The sequence below is a fragment of the Tiliqua scincoides genome, chromosome 6 (assembly GCF_035046505.1).
Source record: "Tiliqua scincoides isolate rTilSci1 chromosome 6, rTilSci1.hap2, whole genome shotgun sequence".
NCBI classification, from domain to species: domain Eukaryota; kingdom Metazoa; phylum Chordata; class Lepidosauria; order Squamata; family Scincidae; genus Tiliqua; species Tiliqua scincoides.
In genome coordinates this window covers 70702195-70721398 of record NC_089826.1, presented here as the reverse complement: position 1 = coordinate 70721398, position 19204 = coordinate 70702195, and the positions used below count along the sequence as shown (strand labels likewise).

Here is a 19204-nt window from a genome sequence, read left to right as displayed (position 1 = left end):
TCAGTAAGTGTAAAGTCATGCACATTGGGGCAAAAAATCAAAACTTTAGATATAGGCTGATGGGTTCTGAGCTGTCTGTGACAGATCAGGAGAGAGATCTTGGGGTGGTGGTGGACAGGTCGATGAAAGTGTCGACCCAATGTGCGGCGGCAGTGAAGAAGGCCAATTCTATGCTTGGGATCATTAGGAAGGGTATTGAGAACAAAATGGCTAGTATTATAATGCCATTGTACAAATCGATGGTAAGGCCACACCTGGAGTATTGTGTCCAGTTCTGGTCGCCGCATCTCAAAAAAGACATAGTGGAAATGGAAAAGGTGCAAAAGAGAGCGACTAAGATGATTACGGGGCTGGGGCACCTTCCTTATGAGGAAAGGCTACGGCGTTTGGGCCTCTTCAGCCTAGAAAAGAGACGCCTGAGGGGGGACATGATTGAGACATACAAAATTATGCAGGGGATGGACAGAGTGGATAGGGAGATGCTCTTTACACTCTCACATAATACCAGAACCAGGGGACATCCACTAAAATTGAGTGTTGGGCAGGTTAGGACAGACAAAAGAAAATATTTCTTTACTCAGCGCGTGGTCGGTCTGTGGAACTCCTTGCCACAGGATGTGGTGCTGGTGTCTAGCCTAGACGCCTTTAAAAGGGGATTGGACGAGTTTCTGGAGGAAAAATCCATTATGGGGTACAAGCCATGATGTGTATGTGCAACCTCCTGATTTTAGGAATGGGTTAAGTCAGAATGCCAGATGTAGGGGAGGGCACCAGGATGAGGTCTCTTGTTATCTGGTGTGCTCCCTGGGGCATTTGGTGGGCCGCTGTGAGATACAGGAAGCTGGACTAGATGGGCCTATGGCCTGATACAGTGGGGCTGTTCTTATGTTCTTATGTAAATTGCCTGCAGAGTGACTACGGACCAGGTGGAAATGGGTGGGGCTGATTAGCCCAAGCCTGCCCTGAAACAAGCACCCATTGGCCAGCCTTTGTATAAAGCCAAAGCAGCCACTGCTGGACTGAAGGGGTTGTTGGATCACTGGCGGGCTGTGGAGTGCTTTGTTGCTGTTCTCTAAATATTGTGATAGTGAGTAGCTCTGGTTTCCTGCGTGGGACCAACTGAATGCCTGTACTGAACTGCACTGTATCTGATCTACATGTTTGGTGAAGGACCCTGCTGTCTGTGCTGTGTTTCTGTCCTCGAAGCAAGCTTTCCAGCATGGCTGCTGCACACACTCCCCGGGAACTGTGCCAAGCTGTGAGACCTGGGGCAGTGGGAGTAAGCTGTTTGCGTTTACCAGATGCCAACAAATATGTGCAAATTTGAAACACGGACCCATTGATTAAGCTGACTGAAGGGGTTGTTTCAGGCAGCAGGTTGGTGAAAGACACCTGACTGTCTCCACTGTTCCTAGACATGCTAGAGCAGGGGTGCTCACACTTTTTCGGCTTGAGAGCTACTTTGAAACCCAGCAAGGCCTGGAGATCTACCAGAGTTTTTTTTACAATGTTCGCACCATCATAACATATAACATTTATGTGTACAATGTATGTTGGTGTACCTTGAGCCCCACTGAGTATAACAGGACTTACTCCTGAGTAGACATGCCTAGGATTAGGCTGTGAGGCTGCAATCCTAGCCACACTTACCTGGGAGTAAGCCGCATTGAGTAAAATGGGCCTTACTCTCGGCGTTTCCTCCCAGAGGCACCTGAAGGGGGGGGTCGGCACTCTGCGATCTACTCATTTTGCCTCGCGATCTACCGGTAGATCGCGATCCACCTATTGAGCACCCCTGTGCTAGAGCATGTCTGAACTCCAACCCTCCATCCTCCTCTCATCTGCACTTCCTTTTCCACTTTACTCCTTCTTGAGTCTGCAGTGCAGGAGGAGGAAGTGACATGCCACGTTGTTGGTGTGTCATCAGTTAAGTGGTATGGTATTTCTCAGATGCCAGGAGGTCTTGGGTTAGCTCTGTCTACATGTGGATTGCATATGCAGAACAGTTTCCTTCCACACAGGAATATGTAACATTCATCCACATTGGGTATTTTTCTGCCCACTCACACATAGCTGCTTTTCCCCCTGCAGGAGAAAAGAAACAAATACTTCTATATTCCTTCCCTCCCCCCCCCACCACAAATGAGATTGAAGGAGTTCATTTTGAACTGAAAAAACTACCCTGGGGGGGAGGATAAATAACCTTTCTTCTTGAGCTCCCATTTCCAACAGCAGCAACCTAAGGCTGCTTTCTATTTAAAAATACATCATGCAGGAGGAAGAGAATGACCCTCTATGACTAGTGTAACTATGGGTACAATCCTAACCTACTTTCCAGCACCAACATAAGGGCAATGCAGCTCTGAGGTAAGGGAACAAGCATTCCCTTACTTTGAGGAGGCCTCCGTGAGTGCCACCCAACTGCAGGATGCCCCACATGTCCCATTGGCACAGCTATGCCAGTGCTGGAAAGTGGGTTAGGATTTAGGCCTAGGAGAAACAAATGGCAGACACAAAAAGGTCAAGGAAGATTAGAAAATATTACTTTTTAGTGATGCAGCAAGATGTTCTTTACCATCTTTCAATCATTCATCTGGAGGATGAATTTCAGCATATGAAGTTTTTTTTACCCTCATTTCCAGGACATGTGACTGTACCTATTAAAGAAAAAGGCAGGGTGGCCCAAGATGCGGTATCATAGTTCTGAGAGCTGCATGTGTTCAGGGTTCCTTGAAGTTGTGGTGGCCCACCCGGCTGACAGGCTGCTGTTCCATACAGCATCAGTACAAGTAAATGACTAGGGCTGCAATCCTATTTCCTGGGAGTAAGCCCCACTGAGCACAATGGGGCTTACTTCTGAGTAGGCATGCAGAGGTATGACTAGACACCCTGGAGCCTGGGGAAGTGATCTCACATGACCAGGGTGACCAGATAGAATGGAGGACAGAGTGCCTATACCTTTAACCATTGTATAGCAAAGGACATCTTGGCAGGGACAGCTTTTAAAACCCTTTCAGGTTGAGCTGTACTTGCCAACATTCCCTTTTCTATATGATGGTTAAAGGCATAGGCACTCTGTTCTCCATTCCATCTGGCCACCCTGCATGTGACATTATGATGTCATGTCTGGGTTCTCCCCAGAGGAATAGGTGCTGGTGGCTTTGTGCCCCCTCCCAAGAAGGAATGGGGGTGCAAAGCTACCAGCATCTCCTCCTCTGGGAAGCACTTGGAAGTGACTGCCTTGCATGTTGCATCCCCTCCCCGCATAGCATCTGGGGCAAATGCCTCTCAGTCTCTACCCTGGTTACACTTCTGTAGACATGCATAGGATTGCACTCTGGGTTGCTTGCGCAGCTTGGGGTACGGCAGTCTGCCCTCCCTCACATGCAGCCCATGAAGTGATGAATACATCTATTTCTAGGAAATTGCTAGGATTGCCTCTCATTTGTCCAGGTAGAGCTCCTTTCCCCGCAATGACTGTGGCAAATGGCAATTTAATCAGCAGAAGCTCTTCTCAACATTTAAATGCACAGATGAGAAAAGAATCATGCACCTGCCATGGGGTTGCCCAGAAGCCTTGCTGGGAAAAAAAAAATTGGCAACTCTACCCATTTCTTTTCCAAGACATGGTATGCTTGAATTTGCCAATTTGCATCAGAGTCTGACCAGAACACTGAAATTTCACATGCACGCTTTAAAAAAGCATGTGCATCTCTCCAAAATGGCACAGCCCTTTGCAAGCAGCACACCGAAGGAAGCCCCATTTGCCCAGGCTACTGAACTGCAAAAGTTCCACTGCGCCTACAACAGAGTCGTGCAATGATGCGCCCCTGTCGTTGTGCTGATGCACCAGCGATCTGCCATTGCATTCTGCTCCACTGTTGCTGCTCTGGTCAGAAGTACCGGGTGCGTTTGCTAGCAACTTCTTCCCAGAGATCAGCAGACCTGAGGATTGTACTAACCTCCTGGCTTGCTCCGGGGTGCACTCCACAGCAATCTGTATAGTGCATCTCAGCAGCCAGCAGTGCAAAGCATGCAAAGGACGCTTCATTGGGGAATCTTGGGGGAGGGAGAGGATGCACCACATCCAGGCACCAGGGGTTCATGTGCCTCAAATGCATCATTCCTGGAGTGGTTCTGCCCCACTCTTCCCCCTCCTTGCAATGAGTCAGCCCGGTGGCACTATATAAAGAGGTGGGCGGGCGTTTACCTCTCCAGAGCACACGGTCCTTTGCAGATTTCGCGTTTGCTGTGGTTTGATCTTGCAATTGAGACAATGGCCTGGCAGCCTATGGAGATCAATCCGGAGGTGAGAGGCTATGGATTCTTGTGCTGGGGGTGTGTTGCATGGGGTGGGTGGGATCCTGGATTCCTGGGAGAAGGAATTGGGGTGTTCTTGGGGGTGGGGCACCTGAAACTGGGGCTATTCTATAGAAGCAGATCTACTGGTTGCTTAAGAAACGTGGGGGTCTGCTATAAAAAAGAGACTTACAGTTCAATCCTAACCACACTTCCCTGGGAGTAAGCCCCATTGACTCTAATGGGACTTACTTCTGAGTAGACATGCCTAGGATTGGGCTGTTAAACGGTGCAGCATGCAGTTTGGGTATCTTGCAAATTTCCAGTTTCTACTAGAGACATGGTGGAAAATTGGCTTCTAGCCCTTTGCATGGTCTTTGCAGTTGATTTGGGGGGTCTGGGGGTGTCTCTGTTTCATGCAAAGGCTGGCAGGACCCGCCCTTAGCCAGGCTGATCTCTCTCTCCTCTGCTTCTGTGTTCCAGATGCTGAACAAAGTGAGTGCCCTTCGAGACCCAGAAGAACAAGGCGCAGCATCTCTGCCTTGGCTGGGCGTTTCCTTGCTTGCATCTCCATTCATGTCTTGGAAGCTCTGATGGAGGGTGTGGGGAGGCGGCTGCCCTAAGGCTCTTGCTCATCTCTTTGGTTCTTGCTGCTGATGCTACTGGAAAGGGGCGTCTAAGACATCTTGGGAATGGGGAGTGGGGAAAGGAACGCGGGTTGGGGGGTTCTTGCTTCCCCCTCCCCATCCAGCCATGCAAAGCACTCATTGGGTTGTACTGTGCTTTGTAGGATGGGCGACAGGTGGCGCTGCGGCCCCAGGTTTTGTGCTGTGTCACGCAAGGGTCTTGAAAGGGAATGCGCTTGCAAGTGTCTGGCTGGCTGGAAGAGCATCTTCACCCTGCCCCCCTTCTAGGAAGCTGGGGTTTTTTTGTGTGCTGCACAAGGAGGCCCTCCTGGAAGGTGGTGAACTCGTCTAGATCTGCAGAGTGGTGGAGATATTTTCTTAAGCAGTCCTGCCTGGTGACTCTTTAATGAAGCTTTACCTCCTTGATCACCCCTGCCCTGCCAAGGATGCTGTTTCATATTAAACTTGCAAAGCAAGTGGTTTGGGGGCTCATAAATAGAAGGCTACAGCTTCTAGTCTTAAGTATTTGCACTGTCTTGCTGAATCACACCAAAGAGCCTGCATTCAGTGCTTGTCAAGTGCCCCTGGGAGTTCAGAAGTGGTAATATATGCTGGCGCCAGCCTTTTTTTCTAGTTGTATATCTGGTAACTGGCTGAGATATACAGGGTGACCAGATACAATGGAGGACAAAGTACAGACACTCTGTCCTCAATGGTATCTGGTCACCCTGTGTGACAACTCCTAGATATTGCAACACAACAACATAAGATAATTGACCCTTGATTTTTAAAACAAATTCTGAACCAAAGTCGAATGTATACTGCCCCACAATAGATGCATACACAAATGAACCATTATTAATGGCCCTTCCTTGGCACTCTTGCAGGGTAGACAATGAAGATGGCTGGGTTGGTGAAATAATGGCTTTGAAGTCTTTCTGTAGTGTAGTGATGGGAGCCAGGATGGTGTAGTGGTTCAGGAATTGGACTTGGGGCTCAATCCTAACCCACTTTCCAGCACTGACTTAAAGGCAGTGCAGCTCTGAGATAAGAGAACAAACATTCCCTTACTTTGAGGAGACCTCTGTGAGTGCCACTCAACTGCAGGATGCAGCACACAACCCACTGGCATTGCTATGCCAGTGCTGGAAAGTTGGTTAGGATTTGGGCCTTAGAAGATTCAGGTTCAAATCCCTGGGGGCTCAGCCATGATGCTTCCTGGGTAACTAAGCCAGTCATTATCTTTCTTCCTCAAAGGATTGTTGTGAAGACAAAAGAAGGGAAGGAACCATGTACATTTCCCTGAGCTCCCTGGAGGAAGGGTGGTATAAAATGTGAAAAATAATAAAATCATAATGAATTGGATTGAAAAGGTCATACTAGGTGTTTCTTTAAGAGCATGCTGGAATTGCATGAGTGTAAAAAGCAACTGTAGGGAATGGAGTGCTGTTTGGCAAAGCAAGCTTCAGAGCATAATATAAAAATGGAAGGGCCTTAATACTGAATTCTTAATATGCTCTTAGGCTGTTTAGCCCTGATAAACCCTGGTGACTGAGTACAAGAGAAAAGAGTGGTAGTCCTATCTACTTATGTGGAGTATGATGGTGTTTTCTGCTTACATTGACTCTTCACCATGTAGGTGCTGTCCCGCCTAGGAGTTAGCTCTGGATGGCAGTTTGTGGATGTGTTGGGGTTTGAGGAAGACTCATTGAAATGTGTGCCCAGTCCAGCTTGTGCCCTGCTCTTGCTCTTTCCCCTCACTGCTCAGGTAGGTATTAAGATTGCCCAAGGATGGCTTTTATGAGCAGAGTTGCATAGGTAAAAACTAGCTGTCTGGTTATGTGGATACTCTTGTTCTCTTATAATGCTGTAACACAACTAAGTGGTGGCCTTTTCATAAAGAGAACCTGTAGAATTGGCAATAAGCACATCATACTTCTAAGAATAAAGTAGCCAATGTTGGCAGAGCTGTCTAATACTAACCTGCAGATGCAGGCAGTCTGTTTGTTCCTTCCTTTAATTTGGATGAAATGGAAGTATTATTGGTTCCAAATACTTAGGGCTCTTATCCATTGATCATAAATGCATTGCCTGGAAATACATGCTGTTGGCAAATTGAGGATACAGGCAACTTGGAAATAAGCTGTGGTATTTAGAACCCAATGTCTTCAATACACCCTACTATTGATGTTTGCTATGGAGCAGTCTTGAAAGATGAACTCTTGGCAGCCTCATCTATAGTAATGACTTCTACAGTAGTACAGAAATTGGAATGTTTGAGTACTGGAGGATGCTATCTAAACAGAACTGAGGCTCAAGTTAAAAAGGTAACTTGAACCAATTTTATGAATTGGGTGAGAGAAGATGGCAATTCTGCATCTTCATACAATAATACACCTAGAGCAGTGGTTCCCAAACTGGTGGGTCGCGACCCATCAGGGGAACCGGAAAATGACCATTGCCCTTTAAGAGGAAACGGGAAGCAATGCAATAGCCAGGATAGCGCTGCTGCTGGGCAGAAGAGGGTTGCTATTGCTCTTTGGAGGGTCTGGGGAGCCTTTGACCCCCACAGCCCTCCTTGAGGCTTCAAATGTTGAGAAAAGACGCACTTCCTGTTTTGGGATGAAACCTGGAAGAGGGTTGCGGGCTTCCCAGACCCTCTGAGAAGCATTGTGATCCCCAGGTAAATTACAAAAACCCTTCCCTGCCTGGCAGCAATTCAATCCTGGTGATTGTGTTGCTGCTCCCCCCTGCCCATTCAAAGACTTGCAGGGTTCCCATAGCCTGGGTAGGAGCTAAAGGCTCTTCCTAAAGAGAGAACCAGAAGGTCAGTCTTGAGAAGGAAAATGTTTGACCTTTATCTTCTTTTAAATAATAGATCTTATATTCCACATACTTTGGACTGTTCATGCATTCTTGTAGTGCTTCCTCTTCTTGGCTGCTTTGCATCTCTTGCTGAATTAAGCTGCCTATATAATTTTGGTGACATTGTTCCACCTGGTGGAAATACATGTTGCATTATTGTATAGAGAGAGAACCTGCTTTAGTGGATATACCTACCATTGTCAACAGTGGTTGGTAGGTGACCTGGGGGAAGTGGAACAAAGTCAGATTTTTAATGGAGCTGGAATTTGATATGCTGAAAATCCAAGAGATCCTGGTTAAGCAGCTCTGAGAAAACCTCTAGTACAGCTCTTCCAACCTGGGACATGGAGTCTACCTCACTATATCATCTAGCACTACAGCCCCAAGCAAACGAAAGAACAGATGGGACATATTGTTGGGCTCTGGGAATTTACTTGAAGTAGCTTTTTTAGGGAGGAAGAGATGCAGTAGTAGCAAATCTGCTCTGTCTGAGGCTTGCAAACTATGTATGAATAATTGAATATGAAGCTGCCATTTATGGATTCTCGCCTTTGGGTTGTCTAGCAATACACTGCAGTGATGGGAGGGATGTCTGTCACAATCTGGAGATGGAAGAGATTGAATCGGGGACCTTCTGCATGCAAATCAGTTGTTTGGCTTGACTGAGATTCAATCCTTCCCTCCTATTAAAATTAAACTTTACGAGAAGCTTCTTGGGTTAGATGGGTCACTTGCCATACGTGGATTTCGGGACTACATGGGTTCCAGTGCATTGTGTGACTCTGTGGGATAACATAAAGTGGCAGAAATGGCCATTAAAAGTGAAAATCAGTATTTTGTAGATACCAGTAGTAAATGGAAGACATGTTACCCCCCTTGAGCATACCAATATTGATGCAAGAGCTTTCTCAACCTGACATACAGGGATTTTTTTTTCCTTTAAGAGGTTGAGAGGCTAAAATAAATGTATAAGAGGTAGAAAAACATCATGCAAGTTACAGCAATAGGCTCTTCAAATGGTTGGTGATGAATCTGTGCACCCAACTAAAGGCCTGGGACAGCTCCTGTTCTGGTACTGCTACTGGGGATTGTACTGTCCGCTTTCATCCTATGTTAGTTGTGAGGCATTCAGTGTTAAGCCCTTTGCCTTATGTTGGATCTGTTGGACCTTATGTTGGACCTGTTCCACTTAACCATATGGCCAGCATGGCACACAACCTAGTGAGGAACCTTACATTAGGGATTCCTTTTAGACCCCATAGGCCTTCAGTGGCTGCTTTTCTGTTGCTGTTTTTAAATGTACTCTCTTGTACTTTATTGTTGTTCACTGCTTTAAGCATAGGAAAAACATTGTTGTATAGAAGTCTTGTAAGTATATGTTCCCACTTGCCCCACTGCATACATGAAGCTACATAGATACATGTGATGTGATTTTTTTTTTCTACACAAGGTGGGTAGCCATCAAAATTAGATGTGTGCCAGCAACATACAGTTGGATTTGGATTAGTTTTGCTGTGAAATGCTAGTTAATGCAATGCATTTAACACACTTGGTAGCATGAAAACTTCAGGAAAAAGCAGATTGAAGAACTGAAGGGTCAAGAAGTGAGCTCAAGAGTCTATTTTCTGAAGCAGACTGCCAGCAACTCATGTGGGACAATTGGCCTTGTGCATGCAGTGGCTAACAACCAAGAGAAAATATTGTTTGGTAAGTACTGGAAGTAAGTCCTTAGATGAGAAAGATGTTCTTCCTGCCTGTCCCCCTTTGGTATGGATGCTCACTCATACAGTTTTTTGCATCTTGTGGTATGGGGAGGTGATTAGGAGTCTCTGGGAACACATTGCTTCCTGAATAATTTGTCTGCAGTGGGGAGGGTAGAGACCTGTGTACTACTAGAAAGGTAGTGGGGAAGTAGCCAGCAGGTTGTAAACATCTGACATGGAATGGGTCTGGTTGTGACTGTTCCCTAGATTGAAATGGCAATTGCTCAAACTGCCAGATTAGGCAGACTGGTAAAGATGACTGTCTGCTCCATAAACAGTCTATATTCTATCCAATGGTTTACAACCCTTCCTCCAAAAACCGTAGAGTGGCACTTTAGCCTCAGTCCTGTGAGTCAAGTTATTTATGTGATTTATCCAGGGTTGTGTGCAAGCTTTATGGCTGAGCAATGACTGAACCTGACCAGATCCTGATGGCAGTTTGATATGCTAATAGCAGCCTCTTAAAGGAAGTTGATCAGCAGGTAAAAGGAATTGTAGCGGATTTACCCCAGTGTACTTGAGCTACTTGGTTTTGCCATGAATATGTCATCCTCCCCCAAAATACTAGGACGCTCTCCATTTTTGAGATGCATTTTGGCAAAACTGATACTCGGGCAGATGTCTTCTCTCTTAATGGACTTTCTACATGCCCATCATGTGCCCCAGCCACCTAAATCTGGCTGCAGTGAATGTAGCATGATATAAACCTGCCTGAAATAAGCTACAGGAGTAGAGATGTATGCTTCTTTAGCTTGCATTGGTATATGTTCAGTGTAGAATGAGGCTTGAAGTAAAAAAAATAATTATAAATCTGTATCCCACTTCCCCTTGGAGGTACCCAAAGCTGCTTTCAGCAAAACATAAACTGTCAGTTCTTCACCAAGAACACCTAAGCCAATATACTTGAAAAACCTGTTGAAATGAGATGGCTTTAAGGAGTTGGGCATGTTCAGTTGTGTCCCCCTTAACTGTTTCTTCCCAGAATGGTCTACAAATAATATGAGGGGCTGTCATGTGGAAGATGGACTAGATTTGTTTTTTGGTTGCTCTGGAGGACCAGAACACATAAGTTGAAATTGCAACAAAGATTTTTGTTAAACATTGGGAATAACTTCCTGATAGTATGAACTGTTAGCAGTGGAATGGCCTGCCTTAGAAGGTGCTAGACCTCCATCATTGGTCTTTTAAGCAGAGGCTGGATAGCTAGCTTTCCAATATTGTAATTGTAGATGGCCTGCAGGGGGTTGGACTTGATTTTAAAGATCTTCCATCTTTGATTTTTATGATTCCATTTTACTTTGTGTGGGAGGAAATGCCACTTGTATAATGCTTATTGTTGGTATAGCTGTACTGTGTAAAGCTTCATACTTTGATCAGAGTTAGGGGACTTATGCTCTCCGCCCACCAACATTCCGTGTGCAGCCTTCCCATGCATTTGTGGGGATAGAAAGGGGACTTGCAAGATATATGTATCTGATTCAAGCTGTGTAAACTGCTAACTGTATAATATAGAATAGAAAATGGCTGTTTAAATGAATTTGGGCTTGCAAAGGCATTGGAAATATTTTATCTTCTGTAAGTTGATGTCATAATATTTTCCTTCATATTCTCCAGATGAGGGATCTGCCCTAAAGGAGTTTCTCACTGCTACAGCTGATGTTTCACCAGATGAGAGGGCAAAAAGGCTTGAAAACAACAAGGTATAGGATGGTGACTTGAGGGAGGAGAAGCCCTAATGGGGTGTAGCACATGGCTGAATTTAAGTGTCTTGACCACTTCTTTACCCTTTCTCTAGGCTATTCAAGATGCCCACAATGCAGTAGCACAAGAAGGCCAGTGTCGGGTAAATGCATCTTAATTAAAAACTTTGTCTTCCTGAAGTCAAAGCAGATCCAAGAATTGCACCATAAGAAATGGTTCTTAGTTGTTGTTTTTTTAAAGTAAGGCATTCTTTCTACTCTTTAGTGTCGGTCTTTGACCTTAAGGCTTCCACAGTCAATGCTAGAACACTGGAGTGATTCCAGCATCTACCTTACCACATTAAAACATAACTTCTATCTCTCAGGTTTGACATATTGAAGCATAACTTTACATGGTTATGGTTTAGGGTTTTTGATCCTACAACTTCCTCTCGGCTCCCCCTCCACCGTAGTAATATTCTAAAGTTGCACTTTTTCAAAAGGATGTGCAGTGCTTTGTGGGGGGGGGGATCAAAGCAAAACTGCTTCAGATGGGCTGCCCAATGTGGAGAGGGAAGACTGGTGATTCGGCCAGTGTTGAGGTTGCTGGTGTGCACACCTGACTCTTCAGTTAAGAAGCTGCATTAACTGATATGCATACTTGAGCCTTGTTGTACCTGTATTAACCTTGTGAGCCAAATTACATCTTCTATAAAAGATGAGATTTCCCATCTTCTCTTGCTGTCTTTGTAGGGTAGCAGTTCTGAGAGTAAATGTGTGGTGGGGAGACTAGATGTCCCTCTGCCTCAGACTGTTCTGCTGTTATTTTAGATGTTGTGCAGGGTAATAAAATTAATTACTTGGCTTCCACTCTGCTAATTTTTGGGGGGTGGGACATCTCCATGATGAAATGGTGCTTAGAAAGGAACTAAAGCTATCTGTAGGCTCATGAAAAAGCAGCACTTGGATAGAATGCCACATCAATGCCCAGTGCTCTTTTAGTATCAAAACTGGAGCATGTGCTGCTGGTGGTCAACTTGGAGCATGACTTGGGCAAATGCATGTGGAGGAAATAAGCAATGGTTTGACCTGGATGGTAGAGCTGCTGGTACCTTACACCTGATACCTGTGGTGGCAAGTGCCTTGTTTGTTTATCAAGTTCTCTACAACTTGTGCCACTTGTTTTGGGAGGACTCTTGACTCTTCTCTCCATGAAAGCAAAGCAGACGGTGGCCAAACTTGTAGCAACTCCTGCTTGAGCAAATGGCTGACCAGTCTGTGATCATAGAAAACTAAATCAGTTGAAAAGGGTGTAGGGTTTAGATTCATTTGATACCAAGTAGAAGATGTCAAAAAACAGTCAAGATGAGATTGGTTGGATAGATGTACTGAAATGTAAAAGAAGGTTGCATGAGATGTGGGAAGGCTGATTATAAAATAAGACAGAAAAAAAATGTTATCTACTGATATCTTAATCTGTCTAGACTCCTAGTCTCTTGCTCTTTATCCACCTTTAGGTTGATGATAAAGTGAACTTCCATTTCATTCTGTTTACCAATGTGGATGGTCACCTCTATGAACTGGGTAGGTCTCCAACTTCAAAAGGCTAATTCTCTTTGCAATGAAGCCCTTATTTTTTCCACTGGCAAGATGTCCTCTGACTGCATTTGACCTCTTCAGGAGTCTGTACTTGGGCTTTTTAAAAGTGGGGAACTTGAGTTCAACAGTGGTTCAAAAGCAAATGGTCTTAAGCCATTTCTGCCCAATGTTGCATATATGCAACAGGAGCCTAATGTGTACATCTGTGGGCCAGGCAAAAATGGGTTAAACTGGCTGTGCCTCCACTGAACCTGCTGTGTCTGACAGGAAATGGAAGAACCCATACAATATATCTGTGCGATTCTTCTTGGTTGGCTGTTTGGACACAGCCTCACCTTCATACTAGCTTATTATGATCTCTGAGGTATTGTAAGAAATTGGAAGCATCTGTTAAATGATGGTTGGATAAAAGCTGTGTAGGAAGCAAGGGTGGGGCTGCATTTGCCACTCCACCTTGCATAGTAGCAATGCTATTTCATTGCTTCCTAGAACTGTATCCTGGTTTGGACTCGCGACACATTTGAGTCTCCTTGATTGGGTGGAATGATAGCAGAGCTCTACTGGCTTAGATTCAAGGCCTATCTAGTATAGCTTCTTATATCATGGTTGTAAATCTGGATGTCTCTGGTTAAAGCTGGCAGCCTTGACTAGGTTCTAGAGAAAACAGAATAGCAGTTCTCAAACTGTGGGTTGTAATCCAATTTTTGGTGAGCAGAAGAGAAAATATGCAAATCTTGATTGTATTTCAATATATAGAAAAGTCCAATTTTCATGTGGGCTGCTGTTTCAGTGTTAACACCTCCTCAGCAGCTGAGAGCCGGATAAAAAGCTTCCAGGGGCTGCATCCGGCCCCTGGGCCTTATGTTAGACACCCCTACACTACTCCCTAATCACCATTAGAGCCACATTCCTTGGGCATTTATAAATCAGACGGCAGCCTCTAGGGCCTCTAAAAAGTTTGAGAACCATTGCTCTAGAACAGGGGTCTCTAAACCCCGGCCCAGGGGCCAGATGTGGCCCGCGGCCAGCCTCTTGTCCCCTGAAAGCCTCTGGCCCACTTGGCCAACACGATTGGAGCTGTGCTCTGTTTGCATCTGGAGGGTATTCTAAGGGCCAGAGGGGTTGAGTGAATGAGCCCATTCATTCATTATTCATTCATCTAAGTTCCATCTCTATTTATATAAATTTTATATTTAAATTTTTTATGGCCGTCTACACCATGCCAGATATTTGATGTGGCACTCTGGCCAAAAAGTTCGGAGACCCCTGCTCTAGAAACTGACTTGGGCTGCCAGACATGCCAGAATGGGTACCCCCACCCAGCAGAAAGAAATTACTTTGTTTTGAAACTGCCTGTTTTAATCACCAAAACATATTGTCAGCTGTTCCCACCCTACTGAACATTATTCCAAACAAATGCTTAACAGTCATTTCCAGCCAGTCTTAAAGCCCAAGGCAACAATGCTATGCAGTTTTGTTGCTTTTTGAGACCCAGATTCCCATCCAGATATCCCACGTGAGTTTGCTAATCTGTTGGTCTTGGCTTGCCAGTAATCCTAATGGGAATACAAGGACAGGGCTGGAACAACTTGACCAGAGCTGTCCAGTGTCTGCATTTTTCTACCATAACTTTTTCTGCCTGTTGACTGCAGACTTGCTGTCTGCTGCTTATGAGGGAATGGGCATGAGCTGAAACATTCATAGGGTTCTTCCTCTTCTAGAAACCTTTGGCAAGGAGGGAAAGATGGTTGCATTGGTAACAGTGCCAGGCAGCTGCTGGTGGGGGGGGGTTGATTTCCAGAACTTTCCAGTGCAACTTGACTGTAAAGCACACCTGCAAGTCAATATACACTTCAATTCTTTTCAGTACTAGTGGTTTTCTTTACCCCAAGACTGTCTGTGCAATATAAGAGCTGGTGTCCTAAATTCTTTATCTCTTGCAGATGGTCGAATGCCCTTTCCTGTAAATCATGGAGTTAGTTCAGATAATACCTTGCTGAAGGTAAACTTTCTTTTAGTTGATGATTGGTCAGCATTTCCCAATTTCAGGCATAAATCAAGTAGCCCCGTTGCTTAACTACATCCCTTACCCAGGGGAATGGGTTGAAAGTCCCCTTCTCCTGAGAAGACGGTGGCAGCTGCCCAGGGTGCGCAGGATACTGTGGCAGCAATTTTTGCATTGTGGCAGCCCCGCACAGACCAGGATTGGGCTGTTAGTCTCCTCTCTAGGCACAGTATCCTGCCTCAAGTGGAGAACACAGCAGGAATGAAAGTCATCAAATCAGGAACACCAAGTAGCAAGATCCGTTCTGTGGCGGCTGTTGAGCTGGTGCAGAATTGAAGAGTCCTGTGTCAGGCCACGCAGCTCAGCACAGGGCTTGGGATCTGGTAAAGCTGAGCTCTGCCTGTCTCTCCCCCCCCCCTCACCTATCTGCCAGCAGTCCAGGCAACCACTGGGTGGTGGATCACAGGCCCAGCGCTGGAACTGACCCAGCGTGGGCTGGTGCTGGGTTAGCTCTGGTGTCGGGCCTGTGGTAAGGGCTTGCAAACATGCCTTATGGGTCGTTTGCAACACTGCACGCTGGCAGTAAGCCAGCATGCAGGGCTCAAGGATCAGGCCCCAAGTCTTCAATAGAATTACTCCTGTGTTCTACTTGTGTGCCTCCCCTGATTGAATGGAATGATTAATATCCTTGGAAGCTGCTTTATATAGAGCTGGACCCCTGATTTACTTCTACTTTATCCATATAGTCTGTAAGCAATACTCCATGGCATCAGACACAAACTGGTGTGGTTATGCCTCGTATTGGGATGTCCTTGCCAGGGATTAAGCCTAGGGCCATCTGCATTCAGAGCATGTGCTCTGCTACCGATCTGTGGTCTTTCCTTCTAGTTGAGCTAGAGCTACCACTGCAAAGTATAGAAACTGTGTTGAGGCCACTTGTGTAATAATTAAAACCAGTGGTTCACAGTTTTGGCTCTGGTGCTGAGCCAAAAGTATAGTTGCCCATAAAGAAACTCTCATGCCCTTTTCATAAGATTAGGAATGGTAGACATGAGGCTACCTCGGTTGTCCCAGTAGGGCCAAGGCTGGAAGGGTTGTTTGGCAACCCAGCAGCCGCACAACCTAGCTGGCGTCCCATCAGCTGGGGTAGGAATTGTCAGCAGGATAATGTTCGCCCATCTACCTTCAAGGCTAGGTGATCTAGTTTGCCAGGTAGATGCACAGTAGTTGCTAGAGGAGCAAAAGTGGAGAAGCTCTAACTTTTTAGTGTGACCCCACATTGTCATTTTGCCAAAACATGGGGTTTTGCTTTAATTTAGCTTGCAAACTTGCTGCTTTGAGTGTATATCATGACCAGCCTCTCTGTTGGCTTCAGTGCTTTTCTCAGATGTCCCCAATGGCTGTGTATCTTCTCTTTAAGGCCTCTGCCAAGGTTTGCCGGCAGTTTACGGAACGTGAAGAAGGAGAGGTTCGTTTTTCAGCAGTGGCATTGTGCAAGTCTGCTTGAAGTTCAAGAGGAAAGGCAATCTTGAACCTGTCATGGAGAGCAGTTCAAACTTTCAGTGCTTTTACTATTTGTTTAAAAAAAAGGCTATTGACCCAAGTTTAAACTGTCTTGCATACCTGTTCTGTTTTCTGCCCCACCTAACCCTCACTACTTTACACACAGCTGCTTCTGTGGCGCTTGTCCTAAAGTCTTAAAGCTCAGATGCTTCAACACTTCCAGTATGTCAGATGTTGGAACTCTTGACTTTGTAACTTGTTTAAATGCTTCATAGGGCTTACTTGACTTGTGCCTCCAAGCTTCTTAAGCTGTTGTGATTCCTTTGTAAATTGCAAGAATAAACCACTTACTATTCAAAACACAAATGTTCATGTGTGCTGCTGCATGAGTCTTGAGTGGGAATAAATACCTATTTGCTAAAATGGGGGTGCATGTCCTAGCCTGTGAGGATGTGTGTGCCAAAGCTGGCCTTCCAAGACCAAAAAAAGATTCAAGTAAACAGTTTTTTTTAAAGCCCAAGGCTGCAGTTTACTCTCTGATAAAGCATTAGTGTGTTTTTTTTAGTGTAAGTGGGGAGAAGTTTATCCATAACAGGTGCCATGTAAATCTGGATTCCTCTTAACACCCTTCAAAAAACTTCCCACAAACTTAATACAAAAAAGGTTTCTATAGGAGACAAAACTCTTATAACTGTTTGAACATTCGTCTTTCAGATGTATCTAACCAGTTCAGAAGGTAAAGTGAAGATTGTGTGAACAGGACTGGCCTTAACCAACATGCTGCAGGAGTTGTGTCATGGTGGGTTCAGGCTGTGGCACTGATAGAAGACCTATCACTATTAAATGTTCACCGGGCCAGTCCTAGCTCTGGTAAAGATGGCAGTGATAGAGCTAGGGCATCACTGGCCAGGTGTGGAATTCCACAGATATCCAGAGCAGGACTTGCTGAGGTCCTCCAACACAGTATAGATAGCAGAACTTTTAGTGTTTCAGCTTTGTACAATCTACTTGCTCATCATATATGCCTAAAAAGCAAGGTCTCACCCCTTTGTTTCATTCCTGTGAAACAGAAGAGGATGAAATTAGGAAAATACCCTTTCAGGGGGAGCTAGTAGACAAGTTAGAAAGCTGTAGGGTGCTCAAACAGTTAAGGGAGGCTACAGTCTCCTACATAACTAGGACAGAGTAAGCTTATTATGGTGGCTTTTTTTTTTTTAAGGAATAATCACTTTGTACAGATATAGTTTCTAGTAAGACAACATTTGGCAAAATATCTCCATACACATATTGCACTCCCTAAATAAAGCCTGATACGTAAAACTGCAGCCAGATTTGTTGCTTTAAAATAGCATTTTCTTGCCTTTCTAGTGGTGGCATCTAGGGCAGAATAGCAGCTGAAATTAAAACAGTTTAGCTACTACTTGCATTGTCTTCCAAATAACCACACTGGCCCCTGTTGCTGGAAAGACAGCTGCCAGCTCATCTTGCCTGATGCTGTTTCACTAGTAGCTTTAAGCTGTCCCTTCTTATATTATGTCATAGGCTTCCTTATCTGCTTCTGCTGCCAAGCAACAGGCATATCCATGAAAGGAGCCAACATATGGCATGGGAGACAGTTTCTCGGAAACAAGTGCTCTTTGTCCCTGAGAGCGTGTGAAAGAAGGGAGCAAGTGCTTGAAATGCCAAGGCATTAAAAAGCACATCAATTTTGCCTCTAGCTTTATATTTTAAAAGCATAGACCTGATTTTTGCAGCCTGTTTGCCAAGATAAAAGCTGAACATATTGTGTATACCTGCTGCAGATTTTTTTTTAAAGTAAAACTTTTGAACCACTTCAGTGGTCAAAATATTAGAGGGATCTGAAGGCCTTAGGAGTGGACCTCAACAGGTGGGAAACCCTGGCCTCTGAGCGGCCCGCTTGGAGGCAGGCTGTGCAGCATGGCCTTTCCTAGTTTGAAGAGACACTTGGCCAACAGTCTGAGGCAAAGAGGCCAGGCAAAGAAGGAAGGCCCATAGCCAAGGAGAAAGACCAGGGACAGATTGCACTTGCTCCCAGTGTGGAAGGGATTGTCACTCCCAAATCGGCCTTTTCAGCCACACTAGGCGCTGTGCCAGAACCATCATCCAGAGCGCGATACCATAGTCTTCCGAGACTGAAGGTTGCCAACTCGGACACCAAATGATTATGGCAACTTATGTACTTCAACTGGATGCATGTATGGATGGAATTAATGGCTTTCAGTGGGCTTCACTACTGAAGAGCAAGCCTGTTTCTCATGAAAGGGGTCAGCAGAGGTAAATATCGCTCCCTCCGTCTGTTTACCTGTCTACACGTGTGCCTTTGCATCATTGGAATGAGTTATTGCTGCACATGTGGGTGGGGGGAGAGAAGATGCAGCATTAGCAAATCTTTTGACCTGGCTTCCAGTGAGAATTATGGGGGAGGCAGAAGGTGGGCTATAATGTGTTCAAATATATTGCAAGCATACTCACCCCCAGCAATACATGTGCTCTCTCATCCATAATTTTTTGTAATTAGGAGCATGCTGGATTTTTATTTACAGTCCAAATTAGTCTTAACTTGAGCAACGGGCAGAACTCCAAGAAAGCAAGGGGCGGTATGCATTAAAAAGTCCAGGATGCTTTTGGACACTGCTGAATGTCTCTGGAAGCTGGAGCTGGAAATGACGTGGAAAAGAACCTGCAAAATATGCAGGCCTTGTGTTACGTAGGGCTCATTATGTAAAAACTTGTACTATAAATTTTGTCAGCAGAAATACTACAGAAATGAAATTTAGACTCATGTACAATGTTCTCAGACAAATGGCTGCATTTTGTGCCAGTTCCCTCTGGTAAACAGTCTTC

At 45.2% G+C, this 19204-nt stretch overlaps 1 protein-coding gene across 1 annotated transcript; it reads left to right on the top strand.

Moving 5' to 3' along the window:
• The first annotated feature begins 4210 nt into the window (after positions 1-4210).
• On the top strand, positions 4211-16705 carry UCHL1 (ubiquitin C-terminal hydrolase L1). The gene is made up of 9 exons (XM_066632133.1): positions 4211-4309; positions 4783-4794; positions 6565-6693; positions 9347-9497; positions 11168-11253; positions 11349-11396; positions 12750-12816; positions 14775-14833; positions 16257-16705. Exons 1-9 carry the CDS (start codon positions 4277-4279, stop codon positions 16341-16343), a joined length of 672 nt encoding a protein of 223 aa, XP_066488230.1. The 5' UTR covers positions 4211-4276; the 3' UTR covers positions 16344-16705.
• Positions 16706-19204: the final 2499 nt, after the last annotated feature.